Below are 21,618 nucleotides of genomic sequence, written 5' to 3' on the forward strand. Positions count from 1 at the left end.
ATCGCCGCTGCTCCCTGCCGATTCGCCGCGATGCACCGCTAAAGGGGCTGCCCCCCCCGAAACGCCGAGCGCAGCCTGGCGAATCACGAATCACCGCCAGGCTGCGCTATGGGAAGGATCGGAACTCCCCATAACGTTGTGACATCATGTCTGATCATCACCATGGTGACGGGAGAAGCGACGATAGGAAATCACGCTTCTCGCGGGATCTCGGACGCGTAAGTATGGCCGGCGGGGATTGGGTGGGTGGATGCGGGGTGGGGGAACATGGCGTACTGCTGTAGCTAGCGTATTGCTAGCTACAGTAAGAACAAAAAAAATTATTTAACAAAAATGGTAATGCGTACTTATGTACGTATTACCCAGAACACCAGAGAGGTTAATAGGAGGCATTAGGAAGGTTTCTCAGACAGTGCAGTGTATTAGGGAAATTGCTGTTGCTAAGGTAACCAACTAACCAATACATCTGATGTATTGTATCAATGCCCATCACTGGAAGGGTTTAGCACAGAACAGCTTCACAGGATTCAGCAGTGGGAGGATCACTTCACAAATCATATTTAGTCTGCACTGCACAAGCTGTAGAAGTGCTGTTAAGCACTTCTTAATCTGTGGCTGTTTAGGGATGGATTTGCACTTTTCTTAATGGTAGTGCAGTTTTAGAAATTCATGCTAAACAGTCGCTATTAAGTAGGATTTAAGAATTTTCTTTTCATGCAGGACTGTTCCCCCTGCTGGTTAGAACTGTTTAAGAAGAAAAAAAAAAGACTATTGGTAATGCTTTGGTAAATCTATCCCAATGATCCATGAGTGCCTGTGTGTGCCTCACATACATTGCAGAGAGACCTTGAAGCCCCTCATCTCATACACTCCTGGATACTGACCTTACTCAATGGCTAAAATGAAATCTTACCTCTTCTAACACAATCCCAGTTCCCTTCCCGATACCTGATTGGCCTTTCTGAGGCTAACCATCACACTAATGGGCCAACAGCAAGCAGCCCAAGAAAGCAGGAAGGGGAAGAGCTGTTTTACAAGGGGTGGGGCTAATCACAGCCCTCAATAGTCAATATTGGTGGTGTATTCAGCTTTAAAGCTCCTGTAGGTTTGTGAATATTATTGAAGTGGCAAAAGTTATTTATTTATTTGTTGACAAGATGTTTAGTACTGTACCAGGATGCCATTTTTATTATTTCTCGTAATGTTCAGTATGGACTAACCCTGCTCAGCAGATTAACCTACATTTACTTCCAGCCTTTGCAACATTTAATGTCTAGCTTGATTAAAGTATACCTGAGGGGACATGTGACATGAGATACACATGTGTATGTACAGTGCCAAGCATACAAACAACAGGGGAGCCAGGGTTATAGCGCAATCCTCTGACAAGGAAATAAAGCCATAAAACACTTGCCTGGCAGAGCACAGCTTTTGAATTAAAGGATACCCGAGGTGACGTGACATAATGAGATAGACATGTGTATGTACAGTGCCTAGACCACAAATAACTATGCTGTGTTCCTTTTTTTCTTTCTCTGCCTGAAAGAGTTAAATATCAGGTATGCACAGTAAGTGGCTGACTCAGTCCTGACTCAGACAGGAAGTGACTACAGTGTGACCCTCACTGATAAGAAATTCCAACTAGAAAACACTTTCCTAGCAGAAAATGGCTTCTGAGAGCAAGAAAGAGATAAAAAGGGGAATTTCTTATCAGTGAGGGTCACACTATTGTCACTTCCTGTCTGAGTCAGGACTGAATCAGCCACTTACATACCTGGTATTTAACTCTTTCAGGCAGAGAAAAAAAAAAAAGGAACACAGCATAGTTATTTGTGTACTAGGCACTGTACATACCCATGTCTATCTCATCATGTAACATGTCACTTAAGGTTAATAGTGTAAAGTATGGTTTAGAACTGTCAGACTCTGTGAAAGGCATTCAGCTGAGACAATACAACATTAAACCAACTTTTTAAGCTTATACACAGAAAACAAAACCGGGATTCTAAAAAAGAAAAAGTAATTATTAGGAGTAAGAAGATAGGTACAATTGATTATCTTATCTGTTTATTTTCACCTTTTTTTTAAGCAAATGTAAAGTGCGGACACTCACTTCAGGTTAAATACATACAGTACCTATTTAGGACGGCACTGGATACCATAGAGCGTCCCCGCTCCTCAGTCTGTCCGGTCATTCCAGCGCCATCCCCCATTGACGTTATGTGCCCGGCTGTGTCTTCAGCACTCCTCGGGCAGCCTTCAGTACTTGCCTCCCCAAGTGCTTCTAAAGATGGGTGCATCCAAACTGCACATGCGCGAGCCCAGACTGGAGCGTGCTCAGTAGGGATGTGCTCGTCTTCGATAATATTCAGGGATGTGAGTACTTCCAAAGGCTGCCCAAGGACTGCCGGAGAGATATTTGACCTAGTAGGTTGAAAAACGTTGTCAGGAGACAATGATCAATCTCAAGTAACCTCAGTCCAGATATGAAGTCCCAGGATCGGTTTTAGCCCCTTTGAGTTGGTACACAGGGACAGATCAAGACCAAGTTGCGCCTGGGGCAACGTCAGGTTTTGGCGCCTAAAGGTCAGGTTTTTGCACCTAAACTGCCATTCATTTTGCCGCCTTTTTAAGAATTCAACAAACTGCGCCTGGGGCAAGATACCCACTTGCCCCCCCCCCCCCCCCCCACCTCTCTACGTCCGTCCCTGTTGGTACACATGATGCAATATTCACTCCTGATCAATGAATGGTTTGACTACAACGGTTCTCTGATGTGGAGAGGGAAGGTGTGACAAGACAAGTGGGAGATGTCCACTGCAGGAAACTCAAAGTTCCTGCAAGAACAACAAAGGTTTGATCATTAGAGATCCAGTAGTGTGGAAGACGAATGACCTCCTCATCAGAGTACATGGGTACACTTTATATTCACTCCAGACGGGAATGAACAGTTGTTTCTGCTGAGAATAACCCAAACTGCACATACAGCTTTAGTCAACAAGGCCCTTAGGGTTGTTCTCAGTGTTTATTTCCACCCATTTTGAGGAATCTTCTTCAAAATCAAGATTCAATTTTTGAGGCTGCCGTTGATTTGTACTATTTCAGCAATCCATTCCTAAGTCTCCATGCCTTAGGTCATACATGTCAAATTTGGGCCACAGTGAGGAAACCACTTGATTTGTGAGGAAACCACATGATTTGGCCCTCAGGTGGTTTCCTCACTTTGCGTTATGTTTGGCCCACACTAGACCTCAAGGAAAGCTATATTGGAGGTGCAGCCCTAGAACATCAGAGAAGCCATATGTGGGAAGTAGGGGGAAAGCACTAGACACCAGAGAACCGTATAAGGGAGGAAGGAGTATCACTAGACACCAAAGAACTGTTTAGGGGTGGGAGGGGGACCACTAAACACTAGGGAACTTTCCAGTGGAGGTAGGAGGCCTCTAGACCACAGGGAACTGTATGGAGGAAGGGTGGGGGGGTGGGGGGTGTCACTAGACACCAGGGAACTGTATAGCGGAAGGAGGGGGGCCACTAGACATCAGTGAACTGTATAGGAGATGGAGGGGACCACTAGACACTAGGGATCTGTTTTGGGAAGGGAGGGGGCCAGTGGACACCAGAGAACTGTGTAGGGGAGGGAGGACCACTAAACACCAGGAAACTGTATGGGGGAAGGAGAGAGGACCTCTAGACACCAGGGAACTATATAGGGGAGGGAGGTGGCCACTAGACACTGAGGTTGGCCCGCAACTTGGTCACAGCATTCAATTTGGGCCCACTTTGTATTAGAGATTGACACCCCTGTGCTAGCTGGAGAGTGGATTGTTAGCTTTTTGGTCAGAGTCCCGGCCACCTCTGGAGGAGAGATGAGCAGCAGACAATCGAGATGAATAAAGTTGTTGGAAATGTTTATGGAATAGACACTGCTGTATTCTGCGGTGAAAAAGACACATTGTTCCGATCCTCTTCTACCAAGAATTCCGCTCTCACGTTCCTCTCTCTTGGTTTCATTCCTGATAACGTTTGACGGTCTTGGCTTTGGACGGCTGCTGTACAATCCCGGCCGACGGCTCACGCTGGGCCTCATGTAAAGCCCTGGTAATGGGGCTCCTGGGATGGAAGGAATGCAGCACGAATGTGTTCTTGTTTTATTACAACTATTTTTATTGAAATAGCAGGGCGTTTCTTATCAGCTCGCAATCGTGGCTTCTGGAAAGACTTGTTTGTGTAAAAAAATAAATAAAGTGCGGTGTTGGATGGAGCAGCGCTTTCCTGCTTGTCCAACCAACCAACCATTGCTTGTCTTCTGCCTTTTAGGATTACTAAGAGAGCGCCCTCTAGTGGCAAGTACTAGAAAGTACTGCTAATGTAGAAAAAAGCAACAGTAAAACATTTGTAAAGCGATTTTCTCCCTCATATCAGTTCATAGATAGGACAACTATCTTTCAACACAGCTTTTTTTTAATACCTTATATTAGGGTACACATTACCACAAAGGATGGCAATGCTTAGGAGAGAAGCATGTGATCAGTTTGGTCAGCTGATATATATAGATTTGTAAGGCTCTGATTTGCTGAGGTTGCTAACAGCTCTTCATTTTATGCCCCAATCAGGGACGTAACAATAGGGGATGCAGCCACTGCACCCGCGGGGGGGGGGGGGGGGGGCTGTGCCCCTCTGGGGCCGCTCAGGGCCATTTTGGGGGGCTGGAGGGGTCGCAGCATGAGGGGAGAGCTTGACCTCACCTCGGGCTCTCCCCTCCAGTATCAATTACAGTGTTTGTGCAGGCGGCAGGTAGCGGGCAGATACACATACCTTCCTTGCATTCCACCGCTGATGTTTCTCGCTCTAGCACCTGACGCTACTTCCTGTTTATACAGGAAGTAGCGTCGGGGGGGTCTCAGAATTTCTGCAGGGGGGCCCGGTGGGTCCTGGTTACGCCCCTGGCCCCAATAATCTTTACTGATGTGGAAAAGGAAAAAGATTTGGAGCAAAGCAAAATGTACAGCCGTGACTCGAGTTCACAAATCTCCTTCACTGTGTTCCCCTGAAAGCATGCAGGAGAGTCTGATGAGGAGGTAGACCAGCTGATCAGAAGACAAGACACAGAACATCTATATTTGCAATTTTCTCAGGGTTGCAGCCACAGGCGGCCAGGATCATTAGGGAGCCTTGCCCAAAGACTCCTACACTGTTTTAGATACTGGCTTGAGCACCAGAATTCAAACCCTTGTCAAAGGGCTTAAATCCTGCAGCTGACCTGAGAAGAGGTAAAAGGTAGCCTGTTGCTGTAATATAGAACTAGCAGTTAGGGAGATATGTGTACACCACCACTCCTGATGGGCTGCTTGTGATGTTACACTTCTCTACAGCAAGACCTGTAACTTCCAAAGCTCGGTGCTGGGAGGGAGCCATGCACTGATAAAGACACACTGATAATTACTTTGTGTCAGAAAAAAAGACAATAAACACACATACAACACACACACATACTGGAAACCTAACCCCCTTAAGATTATTTCAGCAAGGTTGTCGCTAGAGTATACACTGAGAAGTTGATAGCAACCCCCTGTGCAGGAAAATGGTCCGGTCCTGCAGGGTTGTTATTTTTTGTATATGGAAATGTCCTGATAATTTTACAGTAGAGAGGCAGAGCTGTATGATGAAAGAAATGGCTCCTAGTATTGGTAGTAATGTGTGCCCTAACATACAGCATTTAAAAAAAAAAAGTCTTTATCGATAGTTGTGCTTAAAACACCTCCAGGGTTGGAGCTGTCTTGATGGGGTGTGGCAATGCGTTCCAACTGGTAGGGGCAGCATGACAGAAGGCTGGTGAAGTTATTGGATCTTTTTAGTCTGAGGTTTTGTGTGGCGTGACAAATCTTTCAGGTATCCGTGGCCTAGGTTGTGTATGGATTTGAAGGTTAGCATGCCAGTTTTAAAGCAGATTTTCCATTTTACGGGTAGCCAGTGGACCGCCAAATAATGACAAAATTATTTTCGACCTTTTTTTTCTTTAATCAGACATAATGCTTATATTACTTTTAGCTACACGGATTCCCCTTCCATTGGATAAGCGCCTCTGACCTACTAAGTGGGTGCTCGGTGTCCTTAATGCCCCGCTAAAGTTGCCACAAAATTTAGTGTGATTTAATGTTCTCAGAAGCATCTTTCTATTCAGTTTACAGCCATTTGTGAACTTACTTCGAGGAGTATACACTGCAATGTTCTCCCCAGGCTTTTTTAGCCGGGTGCTCCACCCGGCTAGTTTTGGTGAGCACCCGGCTGTCATCGGCTCACCTCCTCCTATTCTGTAAGCAGAGTTGCACACAAAAGCACTGACCCTGCATTCTCTCATCTCGCCCCATCCGCTACTTTTTCATGGCACCCGGCTACTATTTCATGCCACCAGGCTGGAAGAAAAATCTGGGGGGAACAATGCACTACCCAGTAAATTCTCATCTTGTCCCACGATTAAATTCCTGCACAGAACAGTAACCTTTATTCTCCACACCTAAACTAATCCGCTGACTGGCGATAAATGTGGACAATCCTACGCTGTGAAATTGGGTCAGCTGGATAGCATACTGGTAAAGCTGTTGCCTTTGATGTTTGATCTTTGATGGATTTGAGCCTTTGCCCAGGGTCTGGTACATATCTAGGGATGTTTGCTATCTGATCAGTTTTCAGATTAGTGTTGAAAGCCGATCAAAAACATCTAACGCAATCACCAATCCCTGATCGATTTCCACACAGGCAGTAATCGATAGATAGCTGGATTGATTTGCGTAGTGTTTGACCACCTTTACCAAAATATTGTTGGGTTACAGGAAGACTGTGGAGAATCCTGTGGGAACATATGGAGCCGTCTTAGTAGCATTTCATAAAACGTATACTTTCCTGTCTCATTAAGCTCGGCTATGGAGTGCTGGACAGATTGAGGCTTCCAGAGTGAAAACAGAAATGCGGGATTGCTATAAGGTGATGCTGGAGTATTTTATTTTAGGCATTGGACCCAGAAAAGCACATTTCAGCTCACCGCCTCCAAAGTCAACACGAATGTATAGCGGAGATGTTTGTGCAAGAGCTTTATGAACTTTTTCCTGGGCTTTTTTTAAATGTTTTGGAGAGAATTTGAGCTCCTGGAAAGAATTGGCCCTTTTGCCTGTTCTCGCACCTTCTGTTCCTCGGGTGTGAAAAGGATCCTTCACTTCTCGCTTCCTATATGACCACAAAGGAGCCATTATTCCGGGTCACAGAAATGGAAGGAGAGGTGTAGCACTATAGATGGGTGAGAAATGTCTACTGCACCACAGCTTTGATGTATGACGTCTTCTGTGGTCCCTGATCTACGATGTGCTGCAAGATCCCAAATGTAGGAGGTGCCATACCTTCTGATGATCTGCTGCTCCACATCTGTGATTTATGATGCCTTCTGCGGCCCCTGACTTATGACGTGCTGGAAGATCCTGAATGCTGAAGGTGTCATACCTTCAGAGGATCTGCTGCTCCACAACTGTGATGTATTACATCTCTTGTGGCCCCTAACCTACGATATGCTGGAAGATCATGACTGTAGGAGGTGTCAAACCTTCTGATGATCTGCTGCTCCACAACTGTGATCTATGATGTCTCTTGTGGGACCCTGACCCACGATGTGCAGGAAGATTCCAAATGTTGGAGGTGTCATACCTTCTGATGATCTGCTGCTCCACAACTGTGATCTATGATGTTTCCTGTGGCTTTTGACCTCCAATGTCCTGAAAGATCCCAAATGTAGGAGGTGTCATAACTTATGTTGGTCTTCAACTGTGCTATATGACATCTCCTGTGGCCCCTGACCCACGATGTGCTGGAAGATCCCGACTGAAGGATCTGTCATACCATTTAATGATCTGCTGCACCACAACTGTGATATACGGTGTCTCCTGAGGCCCCTGACCTTAGATGCAAGTATAGAATTTTTCCTGTGGTAAGGTATTTCACATCTTAACCACTCTTATTGTGAAGAAACCCAACAGGTGGTAAAATCCCCATTCCTCCATACGTAGTTCTTGCTCTTTGTACAGACCTGGGGAAAAAAACTCAGTGGCCAGTCTTTTATATTGCTTTGAGACGGTTTTATACACATTAATCAGATCACCTCTAAGCATATTGTTGCCAAGCTAAATAAGCCCAGTGCGTCCAACCATTCTTAGTGAGCAAGACCTTCCATCCCTCTGATTGATTAAGTATTTGTACCTGCCAATGCCCTGCCCATAGGGTGGTGCCTAAAACCACATCCCATATGCTAGATCTGGCCTTAAAGGACATCTAAAGCTAGAGGGATATGAAGGCTGCCATATTCATTTCTTTTCAAACAACCTAAATTGCCTGCCTGTCCTGCTGATCCCTTGCCTGTAATACTTTTAGCCATAGACCCTGAACTGGCATACAGAACAGATGTTTGATTGAAGTTTGACTGGATTAGCTTCATTGTTTCAGGTGTGTGATTCAGGCACTACTGATGCATGAAAGATCAGCAGGGCAGCCAGGCAACTGGTATTGTTTAAAAGGAAACATTGCAGCCTCCATATTCCTCTCAAAGGGGAGGTTCGGGTGCCAAAAGGGAGGTTCGGCCGCCAGGCTTCCCTCGGTAATTATAAGGGTTTTTTTCTCAGTTTTTTATGCAGGGTAGACAGTTAGGGTTAGGCATCAGGAAGGAGGCTTGTGCAGGGGGGAGTGGTTAAGGCTAGGCACCACCAGGGGGGGGGGGGGGGGGTCTTAGGGTTAGGTATCGGTAGTGGAGGGTTCTGTGTGAGAGTAGGGTTAGATTTAGCTCTATATACGATTAATATATATACCGGTATATATATGCACAGAATAACTACAATAGATTATACTGTTTTTGTTTTGGTGATCGTTGATGTCACAGACTCACAGTTCATTCTGCCTTTCTATTTTGCCATTCAGGACAAGATCAGTGGAACGATCTGGAATGAGATTGATGACATCAGAGCGTTTAAAGCGCTGGACCTGGAGGACTTTGAACACATGTTTTCTGCCTATCAGAGGCATCAGGTAAGTCATGTGACCTCTAGTTTGGCTGCCACGTGATACAGAGGTTAGGCAGATGCACCTTCTCCCGAGCTCTGCTGGTGATCTGCAGTGGTGACCGTTCCTCATCAACCAACGATCGTTTATTTTTCATGGCTCATAGAAATGAGAAAATCTCTCTTTCCCCATCCATAACTTCTTCAGCAAAGCCGCCCTCTGCTCAGCAGTGAAGTATTGTTCTGCCCTCTCTGCTCTTATCTCCATCCTTGCTGCTGCCTCAGCCTCTTTATAGTGCTTTTTAGAATTGGGGACTCTGTCCAGAGCTTCGTATTGTTTGGTATAAAGTGGGGAGAAGGGGTAGGACCTCTATTGCACTTTATTTGGCAGTCTGTGCTCCAATTTAGTTGTGTTTATACTTGTTAATCAGGGCACTCCTTGGCCGTCTTTTTTCCAAGCTAAATAAACCCAGTTTGTCCAACCTTTCTTGGTAAGTGAGACCGTGGTAAGTGTCTGAAGTGGAGGTATGGCAACAGGGTAGGGTTCTAGACTTTTTTTCTGCCTGAAGCAAACTTGTGAGGAAGCATATTTAATGAAGGGGCGTTCCCACACACAACCTCACAGCAGGCAAGCTCTGTAAGTCAGGCAGAAGCAGCAGAGCAGAGTGGGAGACTGAAAACGGAGTGTAGAGCTGATACTGCCCCCTATAGTGTGCTGCCCTGAATAATGGGATTCAGTCTGCTTCATGGGAGGGCCGGCCCTGCATGGTAATAGAATATCGTTTTGGAGCACATGAGGCTTGAGAAGAGTTTACTGTGAAGCTTGAAACAGAGCGATGAAAGTTGGAGAAGTCTTTGTAATGTATATGGCAGCCTATTGAGTGGGCAGTTTAGGTATGATCTGCATGCTGCAGTGGTACATCCTGTTACACATTATTACATGCCAGTAGATCTGCCTTCTCCATTCAGCTGCCTATTATACAAAAAGGCCTCGTAAATATTTCAATAAATATTACTGCCTCTGAGGAAGTGCACTCTGCTGGCCCGTGAAACGTGCGTCAGGCTGAATAATAGATGACTTGTTTGCTTGGAATATTCTACATGCTGTCAGTAACATTTATATGGATATACTGTGTCTTCTTCATGTTAACAGTGTTAATGATTCCTATAGCTCCACTTTTAAGAAAAATATAAGAGACAGGTCTGCACATACATACAGTATAGACTTGCATATCTCACAAAGTAGAATGCACTACAAATTGCTTTTTTTCCTATGTTGCTGTCACTTAAATAAGTTCTAAAGATTTGCCCTGGAAAGGATCTATAGTATCTCCTTACTCATTTTTAAACTACTTTGGCAGTTCGACTGGACAGCTACCTTCCATTAAAGTGAACCCGAGGTGAAAATAAACTGATGAGATAAACAATTATATTTATCCTCCTACTCCTAAAAATGACTTTTTAAGACATCCCAGGATTTTATTTTATATTTAAACATTTAGAAAGTCGATTGAATGTTTTGTTGTTTCTGCTCAGTTGCAGTCTATTAAGTGTCCCTAAATGAAAATACATGAACTATATTGACCCTTTCTCTCTCCATCTGCTCTCAGAAATATGTAGAAAATGTATTTTGTTACAAAAAACTTTTATGGCTGTAATTTGCTTATCAGTGATGTTTACTATATTCCTGACAAGCTCCTGACAAGACAGAAGCTGTCATTTCCAGCCTTAAAAATTAACTATTTCAGGCAGCAAAATAAAACAAGTAAAACTCCCTGGTTATTAATATGTTTAGTAATGTACATACACATGTTTATCTCATCATGTCACATGTCACCTCGGGTACACTTTAAGTGATTTTGAAAACCATTAAATTACTGAGATTCCCCATAAGGAGATAGATTAGTCCAAAACCTGTCAGAATCATACTACCCACTGTAAGTGACAGCCACATACCTAAAAAGTACCTTATCGTGCTTTACTCTGGGAGAAATATATTTCTTATATGTATGTGTACAGATTTATTTATTTTTTTTTTTTTTTACTTTTTTGTCGTGACAATGGTCTTTTACGTTTTAGGACAATGCTATTTTTATGAGTAATTTGTAGTGTTTTAGAGTAAACTATGCAATCCTACTTACTGTATCTAGTAGCTTTTATATACATTACTATTCATATTTATTTGACAGACTTCTTTGCTGTGAAAATCCCCGCCTTTTCCTGCCCATTGTCAGTGATACAAGCTGTAGCCAGGCCCTACACCGTGCATTGGCATAATACCAGGAATCTATATGATTAAATCAGGGGTGTCATTCAAGTACAAGGTTGGCCGAAATTGAATACTAAGACCAAGTTGCAACGGGCTATCCTTAATGTCTAGTGGACACCTCCCTCCTTTATAAGTTCCCTGGTGTCTAAGCTCCCCCCCCCCCCCATACAGTGAGTTCTCTATTGTCTAGCGACCCTCCTCGCTTCTCTATACAGTTCCCTGATGTCTAACTATCCCCTCTCCCTCCCATATATATAGTTATTTGTTGTCTTGTGGCCCTCCTCCCTCCCCTATACAGTCCCCTGGAGTCTGTTGGCCCCCCTAGGTCCTCTAAACAGTTTACTAGTGCCTAATAACCCCCCATACAGCTCCTGTCCTGTATAGCCGCCCCTCCCCTACACAATTCACTGGTGGCTAATTGCCCCCTCCCTCCCCTACACAGTTTCCTGTTGTCTTAATCCCCCCCACACCCCATACAGTTCCCAGGTGTCTAGTGGCCCCTTCACTTTACAGATGCCTGTTGTCTAGTGCTTTCCCCCTCCCTCCTCACATGGCTTCCTGGTGATCCAGGGCTTTACCTCCAATATAGCTTCCCTGGTTGTCTAGACTGGTTGTCTAGAGTGGGCCAAACATGCAAAGTGGGGATCCGCTTGTGGACCAAATTTGAAGTCTCTGGGGCCAGAGTTTGACATGTATGGATTAGATGGTAGCAACGCTGATGGGAAGCTCTGCTTAGCGAACATAGGTTTGTGTTGCTGCAAGCTGCTTCTTGTAAAAACTTTGGTGACTTGTTCCTGGAACTAATTGTTGGCCTGTCTCCTTCTCTCTTACCTGCGGCTGGCTGCATAGGACCTGCTAACTAACAACTCTCTAAAGCAGGTGAGTACCAACCCTCTGTGTGTTCTTCAATGCTAAACTCTCTGCCTGCCTTACAGCCAATCAGAAACAGGCTTGCCAAGCTGTGCTATTTGCCAAACTGCCGTAGCTAGAAGCTGTGGCCAGCACACACATGTTGAGATTTATCTGTCCTCAGATTGTTAAAAACTGTAATTATCCAACACAAGTAGCTGCATCAAGACTTATGAGCCACTAGATTTGCATAAATTACCATACAGTTTGCATCAACTTAGAATCTCATTGGTCATCCTTGAATGGAGGTGAAATTTTGTAACTGAATTAATGGACAGAACTTAAGGCTTGAGACACACCGCAGAGCGCTTTTTTTTTATCCGTCAGCGCTGGGTTTGCAGCATGAAAATGAACCAATCAAATCCAGCTGAGGTAAAATTTGATTGGTCCCTTTTCAAGCTGCATAAATTTGCATGCAAAATTTGCATAATCCTACATCAACTCAAAATGATTTGCAACTCATTGACCACCCCTATTCCTGATCACTGTGATTGGCTTACAGTGATCAGGAGGTCAGGAGCCATTCAAAACGTCTCCTGACTGATTTACAGAACTCAGCTGTCTTTAGATATAGGAGCTGCCGGTGTTGTGTCTGATCGTGCTACCTTAGAGCCGCCTTACTCACGGAGGGCCTGAGCCCACTAACGCAGTTGTGCGCAGTTGTGTCCACTTTTCAGAAACACATCAATGTTACAGATGCTGAAAAGCGGACACAACTGCGTACAACTGCGTTAGTGGGCTCAGGTTCTGAGTAACACGCATGCTCGGGAAAAATTTAAACCAAACGCTTCAAATAACTCCGCAGCTATGCCTCCTACACTTCCCAAATTTTGAGGGCATGGAGGCGCCTCCCCCCCATCAACCTCTATGCAGCCCCCAAAACCCGCTGGTTCCAAAGAAAGAGTAAACAGACCTATCTCATGAACCAGCAGGACTGGAATGCTGCACGTAGGTAGTTCTGGGGATTCCCTCCATACCCTCAAAATTTTAGGAGTGTAGGAGGTGTGGCTGTGGAGAGGTCACCCGCTGTGTAATAGAATAGGGAATCTCACAGCACAGGACCCTACTGCGCATGCAATGTAGCGTAAATTTTAGGACAGCACAATTGGACCCGGTAAAACTATGCTGCATTGGGCTTAGGCAGCCATAAGTGTGGTGTAGTTTTAACATGCAGCGGTCCTAAACTGGTTAAGCCATCAGCAAGCAAGAAAATAATATTGACAATACGTTCACCTACTTTTTTGATACGTTTCAACTGCAGAGTGCTGAAAAGTTTTATTAAACAGAAGATGAAAAATGATCTGGTCCAAGAAAATGTAGGAGAAACAGTGTATTGAATTAGGCCCTCAGACTTGTTTAAGCACACTCTGGTGTCTTTCGCGTGGACAATGCGGAGTTGCTCTTTAATAGCACGGGCCCTTCACCTCGGAGATATTTATAGTCTTGATCCATCGGCTTTTACAACAAACAGCAGAATATCGATGTTGGTGTTCTGACCTCTCCTGTTTGGCAGCCTGGAAATGGCGAATTCCGGCGTTGACTCCTCGTAACGTCATGTGGAAGCGTTGCAAAATAAAAAACACAAATAATGCGGACAGAGCCAGGAGCGGGCTGAAGTCCGATCACGTCAAACTCTGCCCGGACTTCAAGCACTAATATTACACAGACGTGCCTGCCAGAGATGGCTGTCCGCACTGCCGCCGATATAACGGCACTCAGGAGAATCTGTCCCCCATCCCTCACATTCCTGCTGAGGGCTGGACGGAGATCTATACAGTGCATTCACTCACTCATTCAGTTACTGTAAATGACCCACACATTTAAATTAAATACCTTCTTCCCTTGCTTAAAAGTCACTTAAAGGGGCACTTTAGTGACATACAGTAGAATGCAGTACATTATTCAGGATACCCACTTATTATTGGTATATAGCCCTGCCCTCCCAGTGATGCTTAGCCTATGCTGATTAGCTATGCAGAATTATCCTCCCACAGCACTTTAGGAGACAAGGTATATTTTGTTCTGGCTTTGGAACTCTCCAGTGCAGTGTCAAAGAAGTATTCTTTAAAGAGAGCCCGAGATGGGCTTAAAAATGAAAACAAAGAGTAGGCCACCTGATCCGTGGGGCTGAGCGGATCAGGTAGCCGCAAAAAAACCGCCGCTCCTGTGGGCCACAATGGCCCGCTTTTACTTTCGTGACCTCTGAATCACAACGCTGCAAGGAGAGACTGTGTGTCTCTCATAGCGTGCAGGGAGGCGGGCGAGCAGCAGGGGGCGCGGCCAGGGAGAGAGAGCTGCCCAATGGCAGCTCAGGAAACCCTGCAGAAATGCCCCTGGCGAACGTTTTGAACAGGGAATTCCTCTCTCCTGTGTATACTTCCAAGATAGCGACAAATCTTGATGCTAATCTTGGTGGGGCTATAGCGCGGCAGGGAAGGGGGGGGGGGCAGAGAGCAGCGTTGTGGGGCCACAGAGGCTTGTCATGAGGCACAGAACATGCATTTGTGTCCCATCTGCCCCTCGTTGTTGCTGCAGTATTGACACCTAAAATGGCTTCATGATGTTCTCCTCATGTGTTTGCTTTGTACAGCAATAAAATTCCTTGTGTTCCTGATCGCTTTCTTACGTGTGAACATGACTTCCTGCTTGTGGCAATGCATTCCCATAATGCAATGTGAGCTTCCCTATCTTGTTACTCTACCAGGGAAGAATGCACACTGCCCCCCTGGTGGCTGCTGTCTGCAGGTGTCCCATCAGTAGAATGTGCAGAATACACACTGCCCTCTGGTGGCTGCTGCCTGCAGGTGTCCCATCAGTAGATGGTGCAGAATACACACTGCCCTCTGATGGCTGCTGCCTGCAGGTGTCCCATCAATAGAAGGTAGTGTCACATCAGTAGTAGGTGGTGTCACATCAGCAGTAGGTGGTGTGACATCAGAAGAAGGTGGTGTGATATCAGAAGAAGGTAGTGTCACATCAGCAGTAGGTGGTGTCACATCAGCAGTAGGTGGTGTCACATCAGTAGTAGGTGGTGTCACATCAGCAGTAGGTGGTGTGAAATGAGAAGAAGGTGGTGTCACATCAGTAGTAGGTGGTGTCACATCAGCAGTAGGTGGTGTCACATCAGTAGTAGGTGGTGTCACATCAGTAGTAGGTGGTGGCACATCAGTAGTAGGTGGTGTCACATCAGCAGTAGGTGGTGTGACATCAGTAGTAGGTGGTGTCACATTAGTAGTAGGTGGTGTCACATCAGCAGTAGGTGGTGTCACATCAGAAGAAGGTGGTGTCACATCAGCAGTAGGTGGTGTCACATCAGCAGTAGGTGGTGTCACATCAGAAGAAGGTGGTGTCACATCAGCAGTAGGTGGTGTGACATCAGTAGAAGGTGGTGTCACATCAGTAGTAGGTGGTGTCACATCAGCAGTAGGTGGTGTCACATCAGCAGTAGGTGGTGTGACATCAGAAGAAGGTGGTGTCACATCAGTAGTAGGTGGTGTCACATCAGTAGAATGTACAGAATTCACACTGAAGCCCTCTTGTCTTTCTCTTGACAGAAGGACATGGACTCCATGGAAGACCTCTACCTGTCTACACGGAAGGTGAAAGAACTGTCTGTGATTGATGGTCGCCGGGCACAAAACTGCGTCATTCTGCTTTCCAAGTAAGCACCCTTTTCCCTTCACCCCTTAAATAACGGGGACCCCAACCTGAGCAGGCTTAGGAACAATATATGAAGCTGAAAAATTAACGGATGTGTCCTTATACTCACACTGTATTAAAATATGACCCAGATCAGTATTGCAATAAGCTTAGATGTAAAACAGTCACTCTGGCTGCCTGTGCTCTTCCCAACCAGTTTCGCTTTGCTACATGCAATGGCCAACCGGCAGAAGGAGGAGTGGCCATAACACTGGCCACCCATGAACAGACTCTGAACAGGGATAACCACATTTGGAAGCATGGAGATAAGTTACTTAAAGGAATATTATTAAAGTATCTCAATTTCTGGAAGCAGCATTAATCAATATGGCAATATGAGTCAGAACGAACACAGCATATGTTTCTGCTGTGCAGTGTGTCTTTTTTTAATATACCTTGCAGACAGCGTCCCCTGAACAAACTGACGGCGACGGGTTTTTGGGGCAGACCATTATGCTAGAGGTGATGCCTCTTGCCGAGTGCAGCTGTGGATTATACTGTTTTATGCTCCCCAACTTCAGTGCAAGTTATGCAGCATGTTACTATGAGGAGGGAGAGACAACAGCTCTCCCTCCCTCTCACTCCAAGTCTGCCCGGCCAATAACATCATGCTTACTTGTCCCCTTCTGTTTGCATGTGAAGGTAATAGTCAGAAGTTTCCCTTCACACTAGTGAAGCCCGGTTCATGAGGGATTGGCTCATTTGAGCCGGTTCTTTCCTGTGAGTCGAGTTATCCGACTCATCACACTGAACCGAATCAGTTCAGTGGATGAGAAAGACACTGAACCGAATCAGTCCAGTGGATGAGAAAGACACTGAACCGAATCAGTCCAGTGGATGAGAAAGGAATCCTTTCTCATCCACTGAACTGATTCGGTTCAGTGTGATGAGTCAGATAACTCGACTCACAGGAAAGAACCGGCTCAAATGAGCCAATCCCTCATGAACCAGGCTTCACTAGTGTGAAGGGAAACTTCTGACGATTCCCTTCACACGCAAACAGAAGGGACAAGTAAGCATGATGTTATTGGCCGGGCAGACTTGGAGTGAGAGGGAGGGAGAGCTGTTGTCTCTCCCTCCTCATAGTAACATGCTGCATAACTTGCACTGAAGTTGGGGAGCATAAAACAGTATAATCCACAGCTGCACTCGGCAAGAGGCATCACCTCTAGCATAATGGTCTGCCCCAAAAACCTGTCACCGTCAGTTTGTTCAGGGGACGCTGTCTGCAAGGTATACTAAAAAAAGACACACTGCACAGCAGAAACATATGCTGTGTTCGTTCTGACTCATATTGCCATATTGATTAATGCTGCTTCCAGAAATTTAGATACTTTAATAGTATTCCTTTAAAGGAACACTATTGATTAACATATTTCTTTAAATTTAGATGAGAACAGTTTGGGAAGTGTGCTTCTAACTACTGGTGCATACATTTGACTGCTAATCTCTTTATTTACTGATATCAAATTCCTTTCCCACTTGATTGACGTCAAATCTGATGGACCAGTGAACCATGAGGGGGAGGGGGTTCCCTCACACTACATCTGTTAACCCTGTGTGTGAGAAAGCTCTCACTAGCTAAACTGTAGCTGCCTGTGTCTCTCTGAATGAGTTGTCTACATGGAGAGCAGAGGAAATGCATCTTGTTTGTAATTGTGTCTGAAACCTGACACCCAAGGCTCTTCATATAACTCTGCAGTCTCACATGCAAAGAACAGTGTAATATTGAAGCAGAGACTCACCTTTGCAAATTAATCATTCCAATACAGCTAAAATCTACAATCAATGAATTAAAGCTTTTGCCTCTGATATTTAACATGAAAAGTAGGAAAATGTTTACACAGCTCCTTAGACATTATTTGTGCATTGTAATTTTAGAACACTTGGTTATTGATAGTGTTCTTTTAAGCACTTGCGTACCAGCAGTAAGGCTGCTGGTACAAAAAACCTCCACATACCGACGAATCGTTGCACATACCCGCCAGTCACTCGCAGCAGACTCCTCTCTCTGCCTTCACTATGACGGCAGAGCTCTGTGTGCTGGTCAGGAGCCACTTTCATTGGCTCCCAACCCCGTCCGTCAGTGTAAGCCAATGGGATTGGCTTACCGTAGTAACACAATCGGGAGCCAATGAAATTTGCTTCTAACCTGCTCACACAGCTCTGCTGTCATATAGATGGCAGAACGAGTGAACTGCGGCGCCGCGGGAGAAAGTGATGCAATCGTCGTAGGGGCGGGAGTGTCCGTTTTTCCGAAGCAGTAATACCTACGTCCAGTCAGAGCTGCAGCCCCACCTACAGGACGTAGATTTGTACAGCTTCGGTCCAGAAGCAGTTAAGGCTGCACAGTGGTCTCCGCTCCAAGCCCCTGACAAAGCAAAAGCAAAACTGGTCAGGTGCAGCGGAAGCAACCGAAGTGACTTGTAAGCTTCTTCATTTTTGGTGCACTGGTGTTTTTTTTTTCACGTCCATGAGCCACATGGGCCCCGTTTAGTGCGTCTTGCATGTAGTTTCTTGCTTTTACAGTGTGGTATAAAGTGTGCTTTTAAATCTAATATGGTTCGCATTTAGAAGCTGTTTATTTTTTATGCACACTTGGTAATCTGCACTTGCCACCGGATAATATTGGGAGAACTGTACCTGCCAGAAAAATTAAAGGATATCTGAGGGGACATGTGACATGATGAGATAGACATGTGTATGTCCAGTGCCGAGCTCACAAATAACTATGCTGTGTTCCTTTTTGTCTTTCTCTGCCTGAAAGATTTAAACATCAGGTATGTGGCAGTTCCTGTTTGAGTCAGGACTGAGTCAGACTACAGTGTGACCCTCACTGATAAGAAATTACAACTATAAAACACTTTCCTAGCAGAAAATGGCTTCTAAGAGCAGGAAAGAGATAAAAAAGGTCAATAGTTCATAGATTTTTTTGCTCTAGCATACTTCAATGAATATGTCATTGAGAAAAAAACAATAAAACAGTAAAAACGTAAAAAGTAGATTTAAATATAAAATAAAACTGTGGAATATCTTTAAAACAAATCATTTTTAGAAGGAGGATAGATACAACTGTTCATTTCGTTAGTTTATTTTCACCTTGGGTGTCCTTTAAAGAACTTCCCATCATTATTTTTTTTTTGTTTCCAGTGGACAGTTTTAAGAAACGTTGGCTGGTGTGCTGCTCTCTTAAGCTTCCTACACACAAGGACTGTCGCCCGCAGTGATCGGCACTGGATCCCTCTGGGGGCGACAGGTTATGGCAGAGTGCTGAAAGATGCATCACCAACATTCTTTACACTCTGTCAGTTTTCAGTCCTCTGTCCGGGTGACGGCTGTAGTGTGAATCAGGTCTCAGTCCATTCAAATAAGATTACATGATCACCACCAAATCAGGAAAATTATGGAACTGCCTGTTGTCAATTTTCATTGCCCGATCCCCATGGAACAAAACCTGTCCTCACCTTTGTAAATACTATTATTAAACTTATTATTGATATTTCTGTACAATAGATAGGGGAGACATTACAGCATCCAGTGTAACACAAGGACATTATAGCATTCATCAATGGTACACAAAATAGTGATGTAACAATGTGGGATTATTATAGCAGACGAGTCACTGAGTCCATGTGGTGGTGGAGAAGAGCACATGCGGAGGAAGGTCCTGCCAAATAGACTTACAGTGAACCTGAGATGGTTCACTAGCGCTTATTTATACTTACCTGGGGCTTCCTCCATCCCCATGAGCACCGTAGCCTCCCTCGCCGTCCTCTTCAGCCCCTCCATTATGCCACTATGACTCCTGGTAATCTAGGCAGTGGCGGCCTTCTGCACATGCACAGCTCGGCCACGCGTGCACCCCTAGTCCTGCATCCATTCCCTGGAGCGTTCTGCGCCTGCACGGCTGAGCCACACATGTGCAGAAGCCCACAAGTGGCGGAGTCTGAACGGATTACCAGGAGTCGTAGCACCAGAACTGAGAGCCTGAAGAGGACGGCGAGAGAAGCCATGGTGCTCATGGGGCTGGAGTATAAATACACGCTAGTGTTCCATCTCTGGTACATTTTAAAATCTAAGGGGTTGGGGGGGCATAAGGGTGGGGGGTGCAAGTCCAGGGGAGGGGGTTGGAGCTATGAAGATGGCGGGTAAGCAATGGTGAACAGATGGGTCTTAGGTCCAAGGGAGGGTTGGAGCTATGAGGATGACTGGTAAGCCATGGACTACAGATGGATCTTTAAGGCTTACTTGAATGAGTTGAAGGTGGGGTGAGCCTGATAGGGGGAGGGAATTCTATAGAGTAGGGGCTGTTCTGGAGAAGTCCTGGAGCCTCGCGAGGGTGCAAGTGATGCGAGGGGGTGGACATCAGTAGAGTGTTAGAGGAGCGGAGAGAGCGGGTTGGGGAGTGTCTCTGGAGTAGATCAGAGGTGTATGAAGAGGAGGTATGGTGGATGGATTTGTATGCCAGGCAGTGCAGTTTATATGTAATTTTGAGGGGGACAGGGAGACACTGAAGGAACTTGGAAAGTGGGGCAGATGAAGAGGAGCTCAGGAGCAGTGGGAGGCTTTAAATACCAGATTGCAAGGGTAGGAGTCTGATCTCAGGAAGTCCAGAAAGGATGGTTTGCAGTAGCCAGACGGGAGATAAACAGCACAATATGGGGGTGGCAATCAGGAATCAGAACCGTGTACAGCAAAAAAGGATCTCCTGAGTATTTAGAAAATGTCCTCCATGAGCTGATTCCGATGGACTGTCCACCCTATAGGTTGACACTCCCTTTAACGTTTGAGCCACTCTATACCTACAGCAGCAGTATGGAGGAGACTAGGAGAGCACATCTGTTCCATCTCGCAGGCAGCCCTAAACGCCGGCGATTGTGTTTCTAATTGTGAGTCGCAGCTGGAGCTGATTGCCGCCATTTCCCCCTCCCTCATTTAGTCTAAACTGACACATTTTTCATTTTAAATTGCATTTTCCATTCATTAAGAGTTTTCTTCTTAAATACACAGAGAAAGGGCACCCGAGGTGGAGTCTGCAATTACCAAGGAAAAAGGTTTCTTCTTGTAGGCCCAGACCTTAAAGAGCACCTCCACTCTTAATGCTGCAGGATCAGGGGTGGCAGGGTTATACTCTTTCCTGACCCACCATAATTCGGACTGAGGTGACACTCCGCCCCCCCCCGTTTTATAAAGTCTGCCGAAGCTGTTCGGAAACCTCCTGTGTTGCTAGAAGACTATTTTACTTCCAAACATTTTTATTGTATTCCCAGTAAGTAAAGTTACAACTTCCTAGTTTCACAGATTCAAATAGATTAGTTAGTGTAAAAGTCGTCGTCTAACATGCTTGAAAGACCTTTTCAGCCAGATCTCCTCAGTGGGGCTTGGTTTTCTTGTAAGTTTCTTGAAGAATCTTGTAAGCTTTTTTTTGCAGCTAGAGCTTTTCTTTGTTGCTTGAAGTCTTCTAATATTCTTGAAGTATCTTGTCAGCTTGCTTGCAGCCAGAGTTCCTCTGTGTTGCTTGAAGTCTTCTTCTAACATTCTTAATTAATCTTTTCTGCTTGCTTGCAGCCAGAGCTCCTCTGTGTTGCTTGAAGTCTTCTTCTAACATTCTTAATGAATCTTTTACGCTTGCTTGCAGCCAGAGCTCCTCTGTGTTGCTTGAAGTCTTCTTCTAACATTCTTGAAGAATCTTTTCTGCTTGCTTGC

The 21,618-nt window shown here is 45.2% G+C and overlaps 1 protein-coding gene across 6 annotated transcripts in view; it reads left to right on the top strand.

Moving 5' to 3' along the window:
- The window catches only part of DAAM2 (dishevelled associated activator of morphogenesis 2), a 290,157-nt gene that overhangs the window by 215,132 nt on the left and 53,407 nt on the right, over window positions 1-21,618 (top strand). For 5 of the 6 annotated variants that reach the window (XM_068232717.1, XM_068232719.1, XM_068232718.1 and 2 more), the window contains 3 exons: window positions 8,956-9,063; window positions 12,154-12,183; window positions 15,768-15,874. In XM_068232717.1, coding sequence (XP_068088818.1) covers window positions 8,956-9,063; window positions 12,154-12,183; window positions 15,768-15,874 — 245 coding nt within the window. The remainder of the gene's footprint in view (window positions 1-8,955; window positions 9,064-12,153; window positions 12,184-15,767; window positions 15,875-21,618) is intronic. The other variant, XM_068232716.1, reaches the window with a different exon arrangement.

The sequence above is a fragment of the Hyperolius riggenbachi genome, chromosome 4 (genome assembly GCF_040937935.1).
Source record: "Hyperolius riggenbachi isolate aHypRig1 chromosome 4, aHypRig1.pri, whole genome shotgun sequence".
Taxonomy (NCBI): domain Eukaryota; kingdom Metazoa; phylum Chordata; class Amphibia; order Anura; family Hyperoliidae; genus Hyperolius; species Hyperolius riggenbachi.